Source organism: Rhodamnia argentea, chromosome 10 (genome assembly GCF_020921035.1).
Source record: "Rhodamnia argentea isolate NSW1041297 chromosome 10, ASM2092103v1, whole genome shotgun sequence".
NCBI classification, from domain to species: domain Eukaryota; kingdom Viridiplantae; phylum Streptophyta; class Magnoliopsida; order Myrtales; family Myrtaceae; genus Rhodamnia; species Rhodamnia argentea.
In genome coordinates, this window is record NC_063159.1 from 17609416 (window position 1) to 17627030 (window position 17615).

General features: G+C 42.7%; 2 protein-coding genes across 3 annotated transcripts; both read left to right on the plus strand.

The window, feature by feature from the left end:
- The first annotated feature begins 1556 nt into the window (after window positions 1-1556).
- LOC115732684 (protein N-lysine methyltransferase METTL21A) lies at window positions 1557-15389 on the plus strand. Of its 2 annotated transcripts, none has more exons than XM_048271094.1 (2): window positions 1557-2271; window positions 15201-15389. In XM_048271094.1, the coding sequence occupies exons 1-2, from the start codon at window positions 1568-1570 to the stop codon at window positions 15232-15234; spliced, it is 738 nt and encodes a 245-aa protein (XP_048127051.1). In that variant the 5' UTR covers window positions 1557-1567; the 3' UTR covers window positions 15235-15389. The 2 variants fall into 2 exon arrangements, with proteins under 2 accessions (XP_048127051.1, XP_048127050.1); XM_048271093.1 differs by lacking the exon at window positions 15201-15389 and adding an exon at window positions 7032-7463 and having other exon boundaries at window positions 1557-2296.
- A 1165-nt stretch (window positions 15390-16554) lies between these two features.
- Window positions 16555-17572, plus strand: LOC115733602 (protein DMP7-like). Its single transcript, XM_030664244.2, has one exon. The coding sequence runs from the start codon at window positions 16898-16900 to the stop codon at window positions 17486-17488; it is 591 nt and encodes a 196-aa protein (XP_030520104.1). The 5' UTR covers window positions 16555-16897; the 3' UTR covers window positions 17489-17572.
- The last annotated feature ends 43 nt before the right edge of the window (window positions 17573-17615 follow it).

The window sequence follows — 17615 nt, forward strand, 5'->3', positions numbered from 1 at the left end:
AACAACTCTCCCAACCTGTAATACATATAATTAACGAGTATCTATGCTAGATGTGAGATATTATGACTTAGAGACTCCGTTTGTTTCGCGAAAAATATGGCTTTTATAGAAATTGTTTTCCGAAAAATTGTTTTGTTGAAAAATGAGGATATTTTTCGTTATTTGGATTAAATCTAAAAACAAACCGGAAAATATTTTCCTTCATTTGGTAAGAAAAATTAATTTTCACCGTATATGTCTTTTAATACTTTTTTTTTATTTTTTTAAATCTATTTTTTAATTATTTTATTTTATCCTTTTTTCTCTTTTGTTTTTCTTTCTTTTTTTTCTTTTATCTTTTTTCTCTTTTGTATTTCTTTTTTTATTTTTGTCCTTTTCTTTTATTCTTCGGTTGGCGACCAGCCGTGGCGATCGGCTGCCGAGCCTCGCCAGCCTCAAGGCGGCGAGGCGAGCCACGTCTCCATATTGTTGAAGAAAACATCTCCACCACCCGCCGCTACTTTCACATCCATCCTTCCGCAATCTTATTACTAATCCCATCGGCGGTGCTCGGGAATATCCATGAAACTGCTTCCAACTTATCGTTCTGGCATGCGCCACCGAAGCCTGCGCTGCACGTGTCCAAGCTGACGGTCTTGTTGGGCATGGTGAGGAAGTTGAAGGCGGAGGCGGCCTTGGCAATGGACTTGGTGGCATCGACGAACGGCTCTAGCGGTACACGCTCGTGGCAGCGGGCGAGGGGGTTGGCGGAGTAAATGTCAGCGTCGCAAGTGACGCACAGCGGAGTCGCGCCGGCCTTACAGGTGATGGCGGCCAGGACCTGCTAGCAGACCTCGCACATCCAGACGCGCTTTGGGCACACGCGGAAAGCTTGCTGGACCCGTGGTTTCGGGAGTCGCAACCAAGGCAGAGGAAAGCCGTGTCGGCGCCGACGCAGCGAACTTGCAGGAGTCGCAGAGCTTGGCCGGCATGCTCCAACTTCCTGCGAAACCCATCAGCGAGCCATACAAACCCATCACTACAGATCTTTGCATCGATGTTGAGCTCGAGAACGGCGAGCTGCTCCGTCAGAGAGAATGGGAGTGAGAGGAGAGAACGTGGATTGAGGAGAGCGAAAAGAAAATTTTCTCCATTTTAGAAAGTTACACTCGATAAAAAGACTTAAGATAGAAGGGAAAATGATTTCTATTTCAGATTTAGAAGGATATTTTTCACTGAAAAATATTTTCCTTGGCTACATATTTTTTGCCCTCAAAACACCAGAAATTGAATCAACATGTCATTAACCTAACAACTTCTCTGGTTAAAGAGTAGCCTCTGCTTGCGAGGGGGAAAGATAATGTTTTTGTGTGTAAAAAAAAAAAAAACCAAGTGAGGCACAAAATAAATTAGAAAACAACATTTTTTTGTCAGTTGCTTTCTAATAAGAAGAACATGGCAGGCATCAAGAAGTAATATGGATTTCCTATGAACAGATGTGAATGGAAGGCCCATGTCGAAGGCCCAAATCCAGATCCACTCCAGGAAGCCCAGCAAGTCTCGAGTCTCAACACGACAAGTCGACAGCATGCACACGCGGAGAGAGGGAGGGACAGAGAGGCATAGAGCGATGAAGTTCACGGACTCGCCGGTGATCGAGCTCCAGGTGGGCAACACGCGCCTCTCCCTCCAGCAAGACAACGGCTCCATGCACGTCGGCACCTCCGTCTGGCCCTGCTCCCTCGTCCTCGTCAAGTTCCTCGACCGCTGGGCCCGGCCCCACGGCCCGGACCGCCCCAACAACCCCTACGCCGACCTCCTCGACTTCCGAGGCAAGCGCGCCGTCGAGCTCGGCGCCGGCTGCGGTGCCGCCGGCATGGGCCTCTACCTCCTCGGCCTCGCCGACATCGTCCTCACCGACATCGCCCCCGTCATGCCGGCGCTCCGCCACAACCTCAAGCGCAACAAGCCCGTCCTCCACAAGACCCTGAAGACCTCCGTCCTCTACTGGAACAACAGTGACCAGATCAAATCCCTGAACCCGCCCTTCGACATCGTGGTCGCCGCCGACGTGGTGTACATCGAAGAGTCGGTGAGGCACCTGGTGGAGGCCATGGCGGCGCTGGTGAAGAGCGACGGCTTGGTGCTGCTGGGATACCAGTTGAGGTCGCCGGAGGCGGATAAGCTGTTCTGGGAGCTGTGTGAGGAGGTGTTCGTGAAGGAGAAGGTGAGGCACGAGGATTTGCATCCCGAGTACGCCTACGAGGAGGCTGATGTGTTCATCCTTAGGAAGAAGAAGGACAAGGAGGACGAGTTGTAAGTTCTTCTTGTTCTTTTGGAGATTCTGGTACTTTGGCTGTTACGATTTTCCATTAGCAATACGCGACTATGTATCCTCGGCTAGAAATATTGCAATGGTGTGTAATCATTCATAGATGGATAATAAAAACGATGACTTTCTTCTGACAAATCTTCTTCTCATGAATTTGTGGGATTGCCTATTCTCTGTGTTCTTCTTGGGGGCTTATGTGGTGGTTTCGTCTGATCGCTGGACCGTTGAATTTGAAATGTCGGGTGCGTTAAGTTGATTCAGATGAGTCGATGGCTTCATTCCCTTGGCGTCTTTGAGTCTTACTTGGAAAAAAAGGCATTTGTTGTTTCAAAAAACAAACCCACCTATGTTTGAATGTATACCTTTTGACATGGTCACTCCATTCTCCGTCCATATTACTTTGCCAGTGAATCATCCGAAGCACAGCTCTCTGATAATTTACTTTCTGGGTTGGAAGAAAGTAATGAATCTAGATGTTGACCTTTCATCATGTGATTTTGTAACGGATGATTGCAGTCATTCTCCCTGAAATGTTCTCTCTTCAACTATAGTAACCTTATCATCTGTCCCCGGTGCTTGTTCATCTTTTGCCTATCTTGTTGAATGTTAAAAGCCTTCCAGTTGAACAATCTGTGCTTTGGTTGAAAAGAATCTGTAGGAGTTCGGTGGGTGCAGAGTGTAGATTGGCAAGTGACATAAATCCATGTAGATTTGAAACTCTTTCCTGATTGTGCAATGCCCATTATGTCTGATTCTCGAAGCCACATCCTTCAATCTCACAATCCTTGCTCCATGATCCTTTTTGTTATGGTTGATCCTTTTAATGAGATATGAAGATATAGAGTAAGCTAGATTATATAAAAGTAGCTAGTACATGCCTGCTAATTTTGCTGTCTGCACATGCAAGTCTAGAACGGCTTTAGCATTCAAATCAGCCTGTGCTTCAGAGAAATTGATGGATCCTATACAGAGGCTATCTTGTGTTTTCCCGGATATTTTAGAGTCTGAGCAAATAAAACATATCCTAATCAGTTGTTTGGTGAGTTGAGCTCTGGATTCCTTGTGCTTACTTTGATGGTGAATGATTATCACAAAATTGATTGCCTGGAAGGCAGTGAAAGTGTAGTGCCTGGTTGAACTATTCATGTTTTGGTCGGAAGGTCTCCTTTGGAATTTTCATGTCAAGTTCTGAAAAGTGAAAAGGCAGATAGAATATCATCTGGTGATGGTGCTCATGCTGCCAATTTGCTGCGATAAATTTTCGATTCTCACGGACTGTCTTTTATAAGGCCCTAGTGCCAACTAAAGCTAGCATTCATGTGATGCCTTATTACTGACAGAGGTAGTACCAGGATAGAGATGCACAGATGAACCGATGGGGTTCTCTGCCTTGGTGCCTAAATCAACATCAATCAATGATGAAAGTCATGAGATCATGACTGTCATGTCAAATTTTACTAATGAATGGCAGAAATGGTAATTCGATGTCTTGTTATCCCTGGTGAGCCAGTGATATCATCCTAGTATAAATATTTTCACCTTTTCCTGAATGTTCATTTTCATTCTTTCTCATAAAACTAAACTCTGCTTAAGTAACACTAATCGCTTTCAAGGGGGAAGAAGAACATTGAAGGGGCTGCAAGATTAGTGATGTGATCTAAACGTTGATTTTTGGACAAAAGAAAAACAAAATGCTCTTACAAGAATTTGCTCCTGATTCAGGCCCAAAAATAAAAGTTAGATGGCACTAAAACAATATTGACCCTAGAAAAAGTGAAGGCTTGGAGGTTCAGCTTGGGGTTGGGCTGGTAGTTGGTCCATTGCCACTTTCTCTGGAGCTGCATTACCATGATACCCCTAATAAAACCCCAACTACTCTTTTTGGCATCACCATGAGCTAAGATCATGTCTCTGTCTGTTTGCTCTGAAACAATCATAAAAACGTCAAGACTACCATCCAAGAGAACAGTGGGGAAAAAGATTATGAGGATTTTGATTTTGAATGCTCCGCCCATCACAAAGACAGGTAAGCATTGTGGGGAAGAAAAATTATGTCTGATGAACATTGGAATTGACGATGATTGCTTTCCTGAACTCAGTTACATAACTGTCTGTCTGTTGTTGTAAAGCTGCCATGCAGCTGCAGTCATTACCACAGCTTTCATATTTCCAAGTGAGATTAAATCACCGTCTCTGTGAGAAGGTCTGGAAAGAGTAGTGTGAAAATAGTCATATCAGAAGTCACGAAGAGCAACCTTATGTAGTAGGTATGGACATTTGCATGTGCCAGTGCTAATGGCTTCCTTTACAAAAGTGACCTGCAGCTTAGTCTCGTGCAGAAAAATTTTGGGGACCGACGCACAAATGAAATCATTAGTAGTCATAAGTCAGAAAAGCTTAAATATTGAGCAGAGGAAGTTCGTTGCAATGGTTGATAATTTTCAATTGTTTTGCGTAATAACTGGAGTTATTGAGGAGCCTAGCCTAGGCTGATGTGCTGCTCCATTTCCATGTTAACTACTACTGTATTTCTTTGTTAAATAGGAAAGATGCATCAAGTCCTCAGATAGATTAGTTGAGCATGTCATCTATCGGACATGAAAGATTGATAAGGTTCTCTTCTATTTAATCCACATCATGACTATCAATATTGCTTCACTTCTCTTATCCTGTTCCAGAGGTGTGTCTTTGACGAAGTAATTTTCCTTTTTCCGTTTATGCAGAAGAGAGTGAGTGAAAAGCTCATCCCATCATGCCGCATTCATCAAATTGTTATAGTTTTTGTGCATCGCATACACATATATGATGCTTTTCTTTGTGCATATATAGGTATGGTAGTAAGCAAGTTCTTCGAATTATCGCTAGTTCACATACACAGGACTGAAGAATTATTCCTAAACCAATTATGCCAGAAGGCCAAGATCATCTGCTATCCCTTCCAAAACAACCAAAAGCCCAGACCCAGAAGGCCTTGAGAAAAACCCTAAAAAAAGCACAGCAACTCTCTCCAATCTCCTTCCCATGGGCACAACCTTCGTCTTCTCGCTTCTCTCTCCGGTTTTTACCAACAAAGGCCAATGCACCAGCACTCTCACCCACGTCCTCACCATAATTCCTTCTTGCAGTCTCTGCGATTGCATGTTCCCTTTTATGCTTCCCCAACAGTGTTAGGGACGCAAAAGGCAAGGTCCGGTATGGATTCGCCATGGCTAAAGGGCTGTGGGTGATTGCTGCATCGGTGAAGCTCTCACATGCTGATGCAGAGAAGTATAAGTTAAAGGTGATCGACTTTTTGCACGCTTTCATGTCGGCGACGGTCTTTGAAGCGGGTTGTGTTTTTTTTTTTTTTTTTAAAATCAGAATGTGATCAAGTACTTCTTCCCAGTGGAGTCGGAGCCTGCCAAGGGCTGCTAGAGGTGTTTGTTTCCTTTTCATTTTTGTATCCAACCACGCCCAATGGAATTGGCTTTCCTCTTTCACGTTGAGTAGTAGAACCAGTAACAATAATATCATTACATTCGATGCCTCACAGTGTGCATGTCTGTACCTTAGTGGTTCTTTTGTGATCTGTGCATCTCATAATATGTATTTATCGCTACGAAAATTTGGTGGTGCTCTTTCACACGTGCAGTGTAATGCAGCAGAGTAAAAATGAAGTTGGAGGGTATATTCATCGATTCTCGGAGGGATTTTCTTAACCAAAAATAACTGTATGGATTGAAATTTGGCTGTGTATAAATTAGCATGTCCTGATGATCCATGCAATCTCACGCTTCTGTCTAATCACATTTTGATAGATCAAGCCCAACAGAAGCATGATCTGCAACTCGACCATATTTGCAGTGTAAACTCGTTTACTGCTAATTCCATCATCACTCGCCCTAAACTTAACTTCTCAAACGTGTACTGTCGTTTGAATTACTACGAAGACAGTGAGCAAGCAATGAAGTTTGCCGATTTCCGCTTGGAGAAAACGAAAATGAGCAAGGTAGAGAAGCTTTTAGTTTTCTTGCAATTCTCCTCGTTGCCTACAACATCGTGGGGGATGACGACATTCTTCCAATTGGTAACCATAATCCATCTCAATTACTATTAAAAGAAACATATCTGACTGCCCCGAGGTGCGCTCGCAACATAAACATGTTTAGTTCATGTCATTAACCATTTACCAGAGTCCATCTTCATTCCTCAAAATCCTGATTCAGAAATACATCTCTTTTTGCTAAACACGAGGACTAATACAATTGAAAGGAACAAGGCAGCCTCAACTATCAACAGATTGTCTTGGCATCGGCGATTAAGTTATGCAAAATAAGTTATGCATAGATACATAATTCGTCATTACACGTACAGGTAACAGTGTCAACCAACGAAACGCTAGTCTGCTTGAGTCTGCAGATGTTTCCTCTCAGACACAACCAATACATATTATCTTTCACGTCGAAAGAACCTGTCTGTAACTCTCAATTAAGATTGTAACATAACGTAAGTATACCAATAAACTAAACCCAAATTGCCGCCAGAAAGAACATCCCGTGTAATTTCTGACCTTGCAATATCAAGCAACTTGAACTAATATTCACATTAGCTTGTTTGGACTCCATCAGCTACATCTTCTGAAGCACCCAAAAGTTTCTTGATTCCAGCTTTCTGCTCCGATGTCAGCCTCGTTAGGAACTTGATCTTGAACTTGATCCTCAAGTTACCTTTCTTTGTTGGTTCCTTCTGGAGAGGCATCCCCTCCCTTGGAACTACCTCCTCATAGTTCGGATGGATCATATCGTTGATAGGGACGGTCAAACTCCTGCCGTCTAAGGTTGTGAGATGGACCGTGAGACCTGTTAAGGCCTCAGCCTGGGATATATTTTTCGTGATGATCAAGTCGTTTCCATCGCGGGTGAACACACTGTGAGGCTTCTCGTCAATTATCCAGACGAGATCAGCCGGTATGACGTTTGGCTGCTTATTGCCTTTCTCAGAGAAGGTAAATTTGGTTCCCTTCTTTCAACCTGGCTTTATGTCAACGGTTAAGATCTCCTCTACCTGCATATTTCTTCTGCATCAATCCATGACATGCAAAAGTCAGAAGGATAGATCATGTGACAAAAAGGGAAACAAGGCAAAGTGGATCGCCTAAGTTCAAGACCTTGACAGAATGAAAGGCCACTATAGAAAATTATCATACAGGGAGCTCATAACACATTTCCAATATCACTACATTTGAAAACCTAAGAAGAGATTTTTTTTTTACAGCTGGAATACTCAGGCAACGACGCCTATTCGAAGCTGAACATGTCGTAAGTCTATCCATATAGATTCAACATGTGATGTGATACTCTTGCAAGTTTATATCAGAAGTTGATAAGTTTCAACATGTAGGTTGATCATCATCTTCAGGTTGCTATTTCTCGAAAAAAAAAAAAAACAACCCTAGTGGAAAATGTAGCAAGAAGAGCAAATCCTGAACTGTACGCACCACTTAGGGCTGAATAAGAAATCTCTGTCCTCGTTCCACTTCTCCTTAAAAAATTTGTTCACATGGATATGATATCGACAGATTCCAAAAGGAGGAAAACTAGCACAACCGTTGTCACCGACACGTTCAAAACTTCATGGTCCTCCTTGCAATTTACTGAACTTATCTATATATGCACGCAAATCCAACATATTCACGGGAGCGGAGTATTTTAGCGCTCTCGGAAGATCACATCGTCCGTCTACCTAATCGATTACTAGGTATAAAATGTTGAGCCCATAACATTTTTTAGTTGGATTTGGTCGTCCGTATAAAACTTAAAGTAGAATATATTTTATTATATCATGTGTTTAGTAGTTGTTCATAATAGAATAAATGGGATATAGAGAGATAAAATAATCCTAAGAAAGAGGGTGGGATAGAGCCAAATATGATTTATCTTATTCATCGCTCAAGCCCCCCTCTGTCCGTCATGCCCATTTGCCTATTCGCCACGCCCAGCCACCTCTTCGAAGGCGGGTCGCCTCTCTGACGGCGGTGGGCAACTTCTCTGGCAAGTATTTCAATCCATAGACAAAGGCGTTCATTGATGGTACCAGGAGGGCCGATGTTATTGCAGGTTAGACTCATCAAGAAATTCATCAAGGCTGTTTTCCTTTTAGGTCTCCGTTTTGCTGCACGAGGAGAATGTCTTCCACGAGGTGAAAGTATATGGAAATTTTCCTCCTGAACCATCTGCAGTTCTTGAAAACTATGGTGGCTCATTCCCAACCCTTGTCTCCTCCTTTGTCGTCGATTTTATGGAGAGGTTGGTGATGATTAGGACTCGTGACCGAAGGACCCTCTCGGCTCGTGCGTGGTGTCAGTAGGGAACTTGAAGGCATCTGTCGCAGGGCATGGAGATGCAATGACGATTCATCCATGGTGGATAGAACTCGCCTCTCCATTCACCTCGCATTGACTTCATTTTCTGAACCTGGAAAGTCACCTCAGCAAGTGCAAAGAGGACATGGATATGGTCTCGGAAACCAAAATGAAAGACATTGTTCACTTGTAAGCCACAAGCATTTGGGACCTGGCACGGTTCAATTCGGAGATCTTCACTACCACCTTTGAGTCGAATTCAGGATGTCCAATCAAATCATAATGATATCTATCTTCTACGAAACAATGAATAGGTTAGGATATAATGATATCCGACTTGAAATTCGTAGTTCATCAAATAGGAGATAGCATATGATTGAATCATTGAATTTCTTATCTTATCATATTCAGTCATATCCCGATTAGAATTCCAAATGATCAAACGTCGGCCTTTGAGTGGAACACACCACAATGACCACCGATCGAGGCGCAAGAGCGAGGGATGCAAATAGAGCCAGTTTTGACATTATTACAAGGGGGGTTAGGGCAAGTCCAAGTCCATAAATATAGGTTGCTTCCCGACTAACACAATCAACAGATGATGAGCTACCATCCCGCATAAATAGAATAGATATAGCCTTTAAATAGATTACTTGTATGATCTGCTCGAAGCATCTAAATACCTATCTAATTTTGTTTCTATCTTTGTCAACACTCAGGATATCTAGACCAATCCTTGTTGACACTTGATTTTTAGCTAGTTTTTCTTTTTAAATTTTTTTAAAAATCCATAAAAATCCATAAAATTGAAAAATTAATTTTGGAAGCCTTGGCCAAGCTTAAGGATCCATTTTTGAACAAAAAATATTTTTTGGTATTTTTCACATTTTTTTTATATTTTTGGTATATTAGAAAAATATCCAAAAAAAATACAAAAAATAGCATTTGTGGCCACAAAAATATGGAAAAATATCCAAAAATTTTTATTTTAATTCTCTCTTCATTTTGGCCTTTGAAAAATTGGAAAATTCAATTTTGGATGCATGAGTCTTCACAAACGTGAACCAAAATTGAGCTAAAAAATTCATTTGAGTCACTTCTAGTCTTTTTCCCACTTGGTCCAAGTTTTGACATTTGATTCTTACACCTTTAATTTCATTTTGGTCCAATCAATTTCAAATTTTAAGTAGTTTTGTAAGTGGACCTATTTGCATTTTTCAATTTAATCCTCGATTTTCAAATAAGGTCAAATTGGTCATTTTAAATGGAGACCCATGCACAGATGAACGTTGACCCATAAATTTTTTGGCATTCTAAACACATTGGTGATGTCAGATTAGTGTAGATTAGTCATTAAGGGCCCTAATTGGACAAATTTAACATTCGGATAAATCTTGAAAATTGGGGGTTTTGCATTAACATAAACCAATTTTGCCTAAACTTGTCATTCTTAGACGAAACGAATGCTGCAGGTTCCAATTTTGGCATCAATTTCGTGAGAATAGGTCATTCGACTAAAAAGCCGAAATTGGGTCAACTGGGTCGGGTTGACTCACCCAAGTCAACCCGTTGACTCCGTTGACCGAGAGCCACAAAAGCAGCTCTGTTCTGCAAATCTCTCGCGCACACGGACAGGAGACGAAAACAAAAAAATCTGTTGGGGGGGTTCACATTCAGTTGCAACAGAGCCACAACAAACAAAAAAAGGACGTAACAGAAGGGCGATAAAGAAAAGAAAAAGAAACAGAGAAAGGGGGAGGTGAAGGAAGCTCGTCATCAGCTCCGCCAGGAAGATTCAGAGAGAGATTGGAAGAGGGGGAGAGAACAAAAAGGTCAAAACCAAAAAAAAGGAGAAGGCTCAGGGGAGGCAAGTCCGCCATTAAAGGTCTGCTTCCCAAGAGCTTCAAGGAGAGAATCACCACTATTGAAGTGAAACCAAGGCTTTCTAATTCATCTACGAGCGATGTCTCGATGCGAGGAACGGCGTCAACTCCTTCGATCGAGCTTCAATCCGCAAACCAGGTAAAAGTCACGCTCGAACTTGCAGAACTCCGTCAATGGCGGATTCGTGACTCCATCGAGTTTTTGCCTGACATCCCTTAGCTTAAACTCATCCAATGCATCTACTGCCCACATTCTGTTCTTCTTTTATGGATTTCGTGGCATATTAACCTGAGTTGGTCCCTCCAAAACCTTGAACCAACCATGAACTTCATAGCTCATACTAGGTATTTTGGAGCTCGTGCTACCACCAGGTAAGTCCATTAATCCTTTTTTAAATGTTTGTTGGCCGACTGGATGGAGGAATGAATGTGAAAATCTGGAGATCTGTTTGTATGGAGGTTCGTCACTGTTCGGGTTCAATTAGGCTAAGTTGCAGACCATTGTTCTGGTCTAAATCTTTAGTATGGTAGTTCCGAAGAAGAGTAGATTCAGTCTGCCAAGAAGTCGGAGTGCTTTTGCTTAGTTTAGGACCTGTTTTGGCACCTCCGCCGGAATCTGCAGATCTGGTCCGAGGTGGTATAAGCTGTTAGAGCTGGTGAACGGGATTTTTAGGCACGTATTTGGGTTTAGATTGTCGTTTTGTATAGGATGGGTCAATTTGGCGTCGAAATCAGCTTGTTTAGTTGCTGTTTTGGGTAGCCGGTGAAGTTCCGGCAGTCTCGCCGAAGTCGCGACACTGTTCATCATCTTCTCCGGCGAGTTGTTGACTCGGTCAATGGTTGTTGACCAAGTCAACGATGACATGGCGGCCACGTTAGCAAACGGTTACAACAATTAATAGAAAACGATTTTGATACGACGGCCTCAAGCGTGTCACGTGTCAAGATATCCTTTTTCGGAAAATAAAAATGAATTTTCAAAATATTCATATTTCCTGAAAATAAAAATAAAAAATCGATTTTGTAATCGCGTAGCCTAGGTTTGGCCGCGTGTCACTCTTGATCGTTGAATCAAGATTTCTTTTTTCTAATAAAAAGAAAATCATTTTCAGTAATAAAAAATGTTTCCGATTGAATGGCCATGGTTAAACCATGCGTTTCAATCGTGGCCGTCGATTTCTTGCGTCGAGATTGCTCCACGTGGCGCGCCCCTGAGCCATAGGATTAGAATTGGGCGTGATTTTTGAAAATTGAACAAAAAATTTGAAAAAATTCGAAAATTCAAATAAAAGTGTGAAACGCCGCCGTTTCGACCTAGGCCGGCTTGAACCCGCTCGGTCCGGGTCAAATGCCCGCATAGCGTGGACCGGGTCAACCCGACCCGATCCGCCTTCCCTTAAAAAATAAAAAGGAAAATTTTTAAAAAGGGCTCGAAGTGGTCTCATTTTCTTAAATAAGGACCTAGAGTGAACATCATTTCAATAAGGGCCTGAAATGCTCAAATCATTTCAAATAAGGGCCTAGTTGAATGACATTTTTGTCTTTTAATCTTTTGGCCTTTTCTTTTCTGTTTTTATTTTTTTCTCATCCTCCCCTCCCCTCCCGTCCATCGTCTCCTCCAACACTTCTTCTTCAACGGGTCCTCCATCCCTCGCACGAACGGGAACTCCCGCTTGTTGTGCACACATGCGTGATCGCCGCCGCCGCGGGGTTGCTCATCAACAACGCCCCTCCCACCACCACACATCGTGTCCGCCCGTCTATCGACCACATTTGCATCTGCTCCGAGACGCCGGGCTCCGCCAACGTGGCCCAGCACACTTCCCAGAGCCGAAAGTCGAACCCGTCCGTCTCCGGGGCATATGCGCGCGTGAACGGGAGTGGTGCCGAGTTCGTCAGGTCGTAACACAGCACCAAGATCGGCTTCGGCGTGTCCCTCAACGTCAACTCCCTCTCTCGCCTGTCATTGAAGGACTCCCTCACAAGCCTCTGCAGCGCGGCCGTTGCCGCGACGTGGAGCTAGCGGAGCCCCCTGCGGGAGCCTCCGCGGGAACCCGCCCGAGTTGGAGACAGGCCGCGAGCGGTAGAACTTCCGGCCGTGGTCGGCGAGAAACTTCCTCGTGTCGTCTTCCTAGAAAACGGGCAACTGTGGTCCTTTGTGGCGAAGAGCATGGCGGTAAAGATGCCGCCTAGGCCAGTGCCCGCGGCAACGTCGAAGTAATCGGGGATGCTGGTGTCCGGGTTGCCGGACTTCGACTTGAGGGCATGCTCCGGATAGGCGAGGGCTTTGGCAAGGAGGATGCCCCACGAGCCGCCGCAGTGGACCATCTCTCTCTCTCTCTCTCTCTCTCTCTCTCTCTCTTCCTCGTTGAGTGCGTCAGTAGATGGAAGATGAAGACGACCATGCATTCAAGTCAGAAGAGATGATGAACAGGAGGGGAGGGAAGGAGAAAAAAGAAAAACAGTAAAAGAAAAGGCCGGAAGATTAAAAGACAAAAATATCCTTCGACTAGGCCCTTAGTTGAAACAATTTGAGCACTTCAAGCCCTTATTTGAAAAGATGTTCACTCTATGCCCTTATTTGAGAAAACGAGACCATTTCGGGCCCTTTTTTGAAATTTTCCCAAAAAAAAATTTCGAAAATGATTTTTAAAAAAAAAAAGGGAAAATTTTGTAGAAAATTCCTAAAAAGTTTTAGAAATTTTCAAATATTGAGGAATGGCCATAGTCAATCGGCCAAGCCTATTTTTTAGGTTTCTTTTTCCCGTATTCTTAAAATGACAATTTTACCTTTTAGGGGTAATTTGTTTCCAAAAATCCTCGTGAGTTTACAAAAAAGGCCAAAAATTAGGATATGGGTCGGTTTAGGTGGTCAATCCTATTTTCGCCATTTTTCACTCCATATCTCTTCTAAAATGACGATTTTTCCTTTTTTGACAAATAGTCTCCAGGTTTTCTCAAAATTATGATTTTGCCCCTCATGGGTGAATCATTTCCAAATACTCTTGACCTCTTCCTATGCTTTGAATGTCCCTTCCCTAAGTTGATAGGGCTATACTAGGAATGTCATATCGATTTAATGTGATTTATCCGTATGTTCTATTTCCTTGATTTGCGCACTTTATTTTTTGATTTTGATTACTAGGGTAGTTATTCCCATCTACATGAACTCCTAGATTTAGGATTCGTACCCCAACTCATCCGCATGAAATTACGAGGTTAGAAAATTCAGTCAACTTAGGTATCGAAAGGACGTCAACTCCGATAGTTGGCTTAACTAAGTCCTCAATCCCATTTCTCCGGTTCTCGTAAAATCAAATAGGAGCTCTCAACTATTCGATAGGGTTTCCAAGCGTACCTTCCACGAAACGATTGGTGGCAACTCCTTGACATGTACATGTATTCACATGTCACTAGATCGCACCGAAAGGTCGACCACGTTATCCTCTATTGCGATTTGGGTAATGGGCCTTGGGAAAGGCCTACGTCCGAAGGTCCACATGCAACCGAGCGGGAAAGACGACCCATCGCCCCACGATCTCCCGCCGACGAGATCGGGTCGTGACAATCACTTTAACTGTCATTATTCCTTGTAAATACCACTATCACTCTCTATAGTCATAGTCTAGCACGTCCATACACGCGTTTCAAAAGCGAACATTTTATACACTTGACAAAAGTAAACCCCACACAGGGCAACTTTAAATCTTTAGGTTAACTAGCAACTTCATTAATGGCATCTCGAACTATAGAGAGAACGCGTGACATCTCAGAGCAAGACGCATAGATCGAGCCTGATCTTAGTGATTACTTTCGGCGGACCACACTCTTGTCTCTCTCCCCTTCTCTAATTTTTCATGAGGATGATTGAAAGAGTGGAAATTCTCAAAATGAAATGGGCAAGAGGTTTTTGTTTCAAGGATTTTTACCTCCAGGCTAATGGAAAATGGAAATTTCATAAATGGAAAAAAAAAAAACATATCGATGTAAAGGATAGAGTTGCGAACGACCGAATAGCTGTCACACTAATAAAAATATAATTAAAAAAATGGGCATGTAATTAAGGGCGGTCGTTGGGCCTGGGTTGGACTGAACTTCTAATGAGATTATGGACCTAGAAATGTTTTGGGCTAAGCCCAAAGCTAGTGTACATTCTTATTTTCTCCAAAAACTGAAGGCTTGTCTTAGCAATTGCCACACCTCGCCAGGTAAGGGAGGCCCCCGCTTGAGACCGGTAATTTTTTAGGGAAAAAGAAAGAGGTAATGATCCAAATAACTTTTGAACTTCGATTCAATATTTAATGTGATTCTTGAATTTCTTGTTCGATTTGACACATAAACTTTAACTCGATCTGAGACATTTAATTTGTTCAAGATGATCTCCGGGCTTATATACTTGTTTGATGTAGTTCCTAAAACTATATAAAAAATGTTCAATATTGCTCTTCAATTAATTAAACATGTAGATCATATTGAACAATTTAAAAGTTCAGTGATGATATTTACGTTGAGGTAAAGTTTAAGGGCCATGGATCATATCGCACATTGGACCAAATTTTAGGGACAATTTATGCCATTTACCCAAAAAGATAAAAGGATTAAAAAAAAAGGACAAAAAATGAAAAAAAATACATTACATTAAAAAATTGTAAAAATAGATCCTTAGGAAGAAGGACAAGGACGGGGAGGACGAGTTGTAAGTTCTTTTTGTTCTTTGGGAGATTCTGATACTATTGTAATTCGCTTGTTGTTACGATTTTCCATTAGCAACTCGCCAGTGTATCGTCGGCTCGAAATATTGCAATGGTGTGTAATCATTCATAGATGGATAAGAAAAATAATGACTTTCTTCTGAACAAATCTTGTTCTCATGAACTTTTGGATTGCCTATTCCCTGAGTTCTTGGGGACTTTTGTGGTGGTTTCGTCTGATTGCTGGACCGTTGAATTTGAAATGTTGGGTGCGTTAAGTTGATTCAGATGAGTCGATGTCTTCACTCCCTCGGCGTCCTCGAGTCTTACTTGAAAAAACCAAAAAGGCAATCGTTCTTTCAAAAAAAAAAAAGACCAACCTATGTTTGAATGTGTAGCATTTGATATGGTTACGCCATTCTCCGTCCATATTACTTTGCCAGTGGATCATCCGAAGCAGAGTTGTCTGATACTTTTCTTTCGGGGTTGGAAGAAAGCAATGACTCTAGATGTCGACCTTGCATCGTGTGATTTTGCAACGGATGATTGCAGACATTTTCCCTGAAATGTTCTCTCTTCAACTATAGTAACCTTATCATCTTTCCTCGATGTTTTTCCATCTCTTGCCAGTCTTGTAGAATGTTAGAGTCTTCCGGTTCGAAGAATCTGTGCTTTAGTTGAAAAAGAATCTGTAGGGAGTTCGGTGGGTGCGGTATGTTGATTGGCAGTTGACATGAACACATGTAGATTTGGAACTCTTTTCTGACTGCGCAATGCTCATTATGTTTGATTCCTGAAGCCACGCCCTTCAATCTCATAAAACTTGCTCCATGGTCCTTTTTGTTATGGCTGGGGAAAACATCGTGATGATTTTGATGTCGAATGATCTGCCCATCAACAAAGACAGATGACCATTGTGGTTGTGGAGAAGGGAACTTATGTGATAGAACATTAGAATGGACTATGATTGCTTTCCTAAACTCAGTTATACAACCGTCCGTGTGCTGTTGTAAGCTGCCATTCAGCTGAAGTCAGTTACCGCAGCTTTCGTATTTCTGAGTGAGACTAAATCCCGAACGTCTGGAAAGAGTAGTGTTAAACTCGTTATATCAGAAGCCATGAAGAGCAATCTTATAAGATTTCGACATAAAGCACTTTTGGAGATTTGCATGTGCTATTGCTGATGACTTCCTTACAAAGGTAGCCTCTCAGCTTAATCTCATCCAGGACAATTTGGGGACCGATGCACAGGCGAAATTGTTAATGTGCTGCTCTGACCCTTTGTTAACTGCTGCTCTATTCCTTTGTTAAATGGAAAAAAGGCGCATCAAGTCCTGAGAAAGATTTTACTCAAGCATGTTATCTATCGTAAATGAAAGATTGATCAGGTTCCATCCGATTTAATCCATTATCAATCTTGCTTCACTTGCTGTCTTATCCTGTTCCACAGGCTTGTCTTTGTCGAAGTGGTTTTCCTTTTGCCCTTTATGCACAAGAAAGTGAATGATAAGCTTATCCCATCATGCCGCATTCATCAAATTGCTATAGCTTTTGTGCATCACATGCATCATATGTGATGCTCTTCTTTGCGTATATATAGGGTAACATAGGATGCAAGTTCTTCAAATTATATCAAGATACACAGGACTGAAAAATTATACCTAGACCAACTATGCCAGAAGGCGAAGATCATTTGCTATCCCTCCCAAAACAACGGAAAACCCGGACCCAGAAGGCCTTGAGAAAATCCCTCAAAGGCACAGCGGCTCTCTCCAATCTCCTCCCCACCGGCACGACCTTCGTCTTCTCGCTTCTCTCTCCGGTTTTCACTAACAAAGGCCAATGCACCAGCACTCTCACCCACATCCTCACCATATGCCTTCTCGCGGTCTCTGCGATGGCATGTTCCCTCTTATGCTTCACTGACAGCATCAGGGATGAAAAAGGCAAGGTCCGGTATGGATTCGCCACGAGTAAAGGGCTGTGGGTGATTGCTGCGTCGGTGAAGCTCTCACATGCCGATGCAGAGAAATATAAGTTGAAGGGGAGAGACTTTCGGCACGCGTTCATGTCGGCGCTGGTCTTTGCGGTGGTTGCGTTCTGCGATCAGAATGTGATCAAGTGCTTCTTCCCAGTGGAGTCGGAGCTGGCCAAGTGGCTCCTAGAGGTGGTGCCCTTGGCGGTCGGAGGTGTTTGTTCTGTTTTCTTTTTGCTGTATCCAACGACGCGCCATGGAATTGGCTTTCCTCTTTCACGTGAGTAGTAGAACCAGTGACAATGGATGCCTCATCGCGTGTGCATGTCTTGTGCCTTACTCTCTGGTTCATTTGTGATCTATGTATCTCATAATGTGGAAAAACATATGTAGTTCATAGCTATGTTATCGTGTG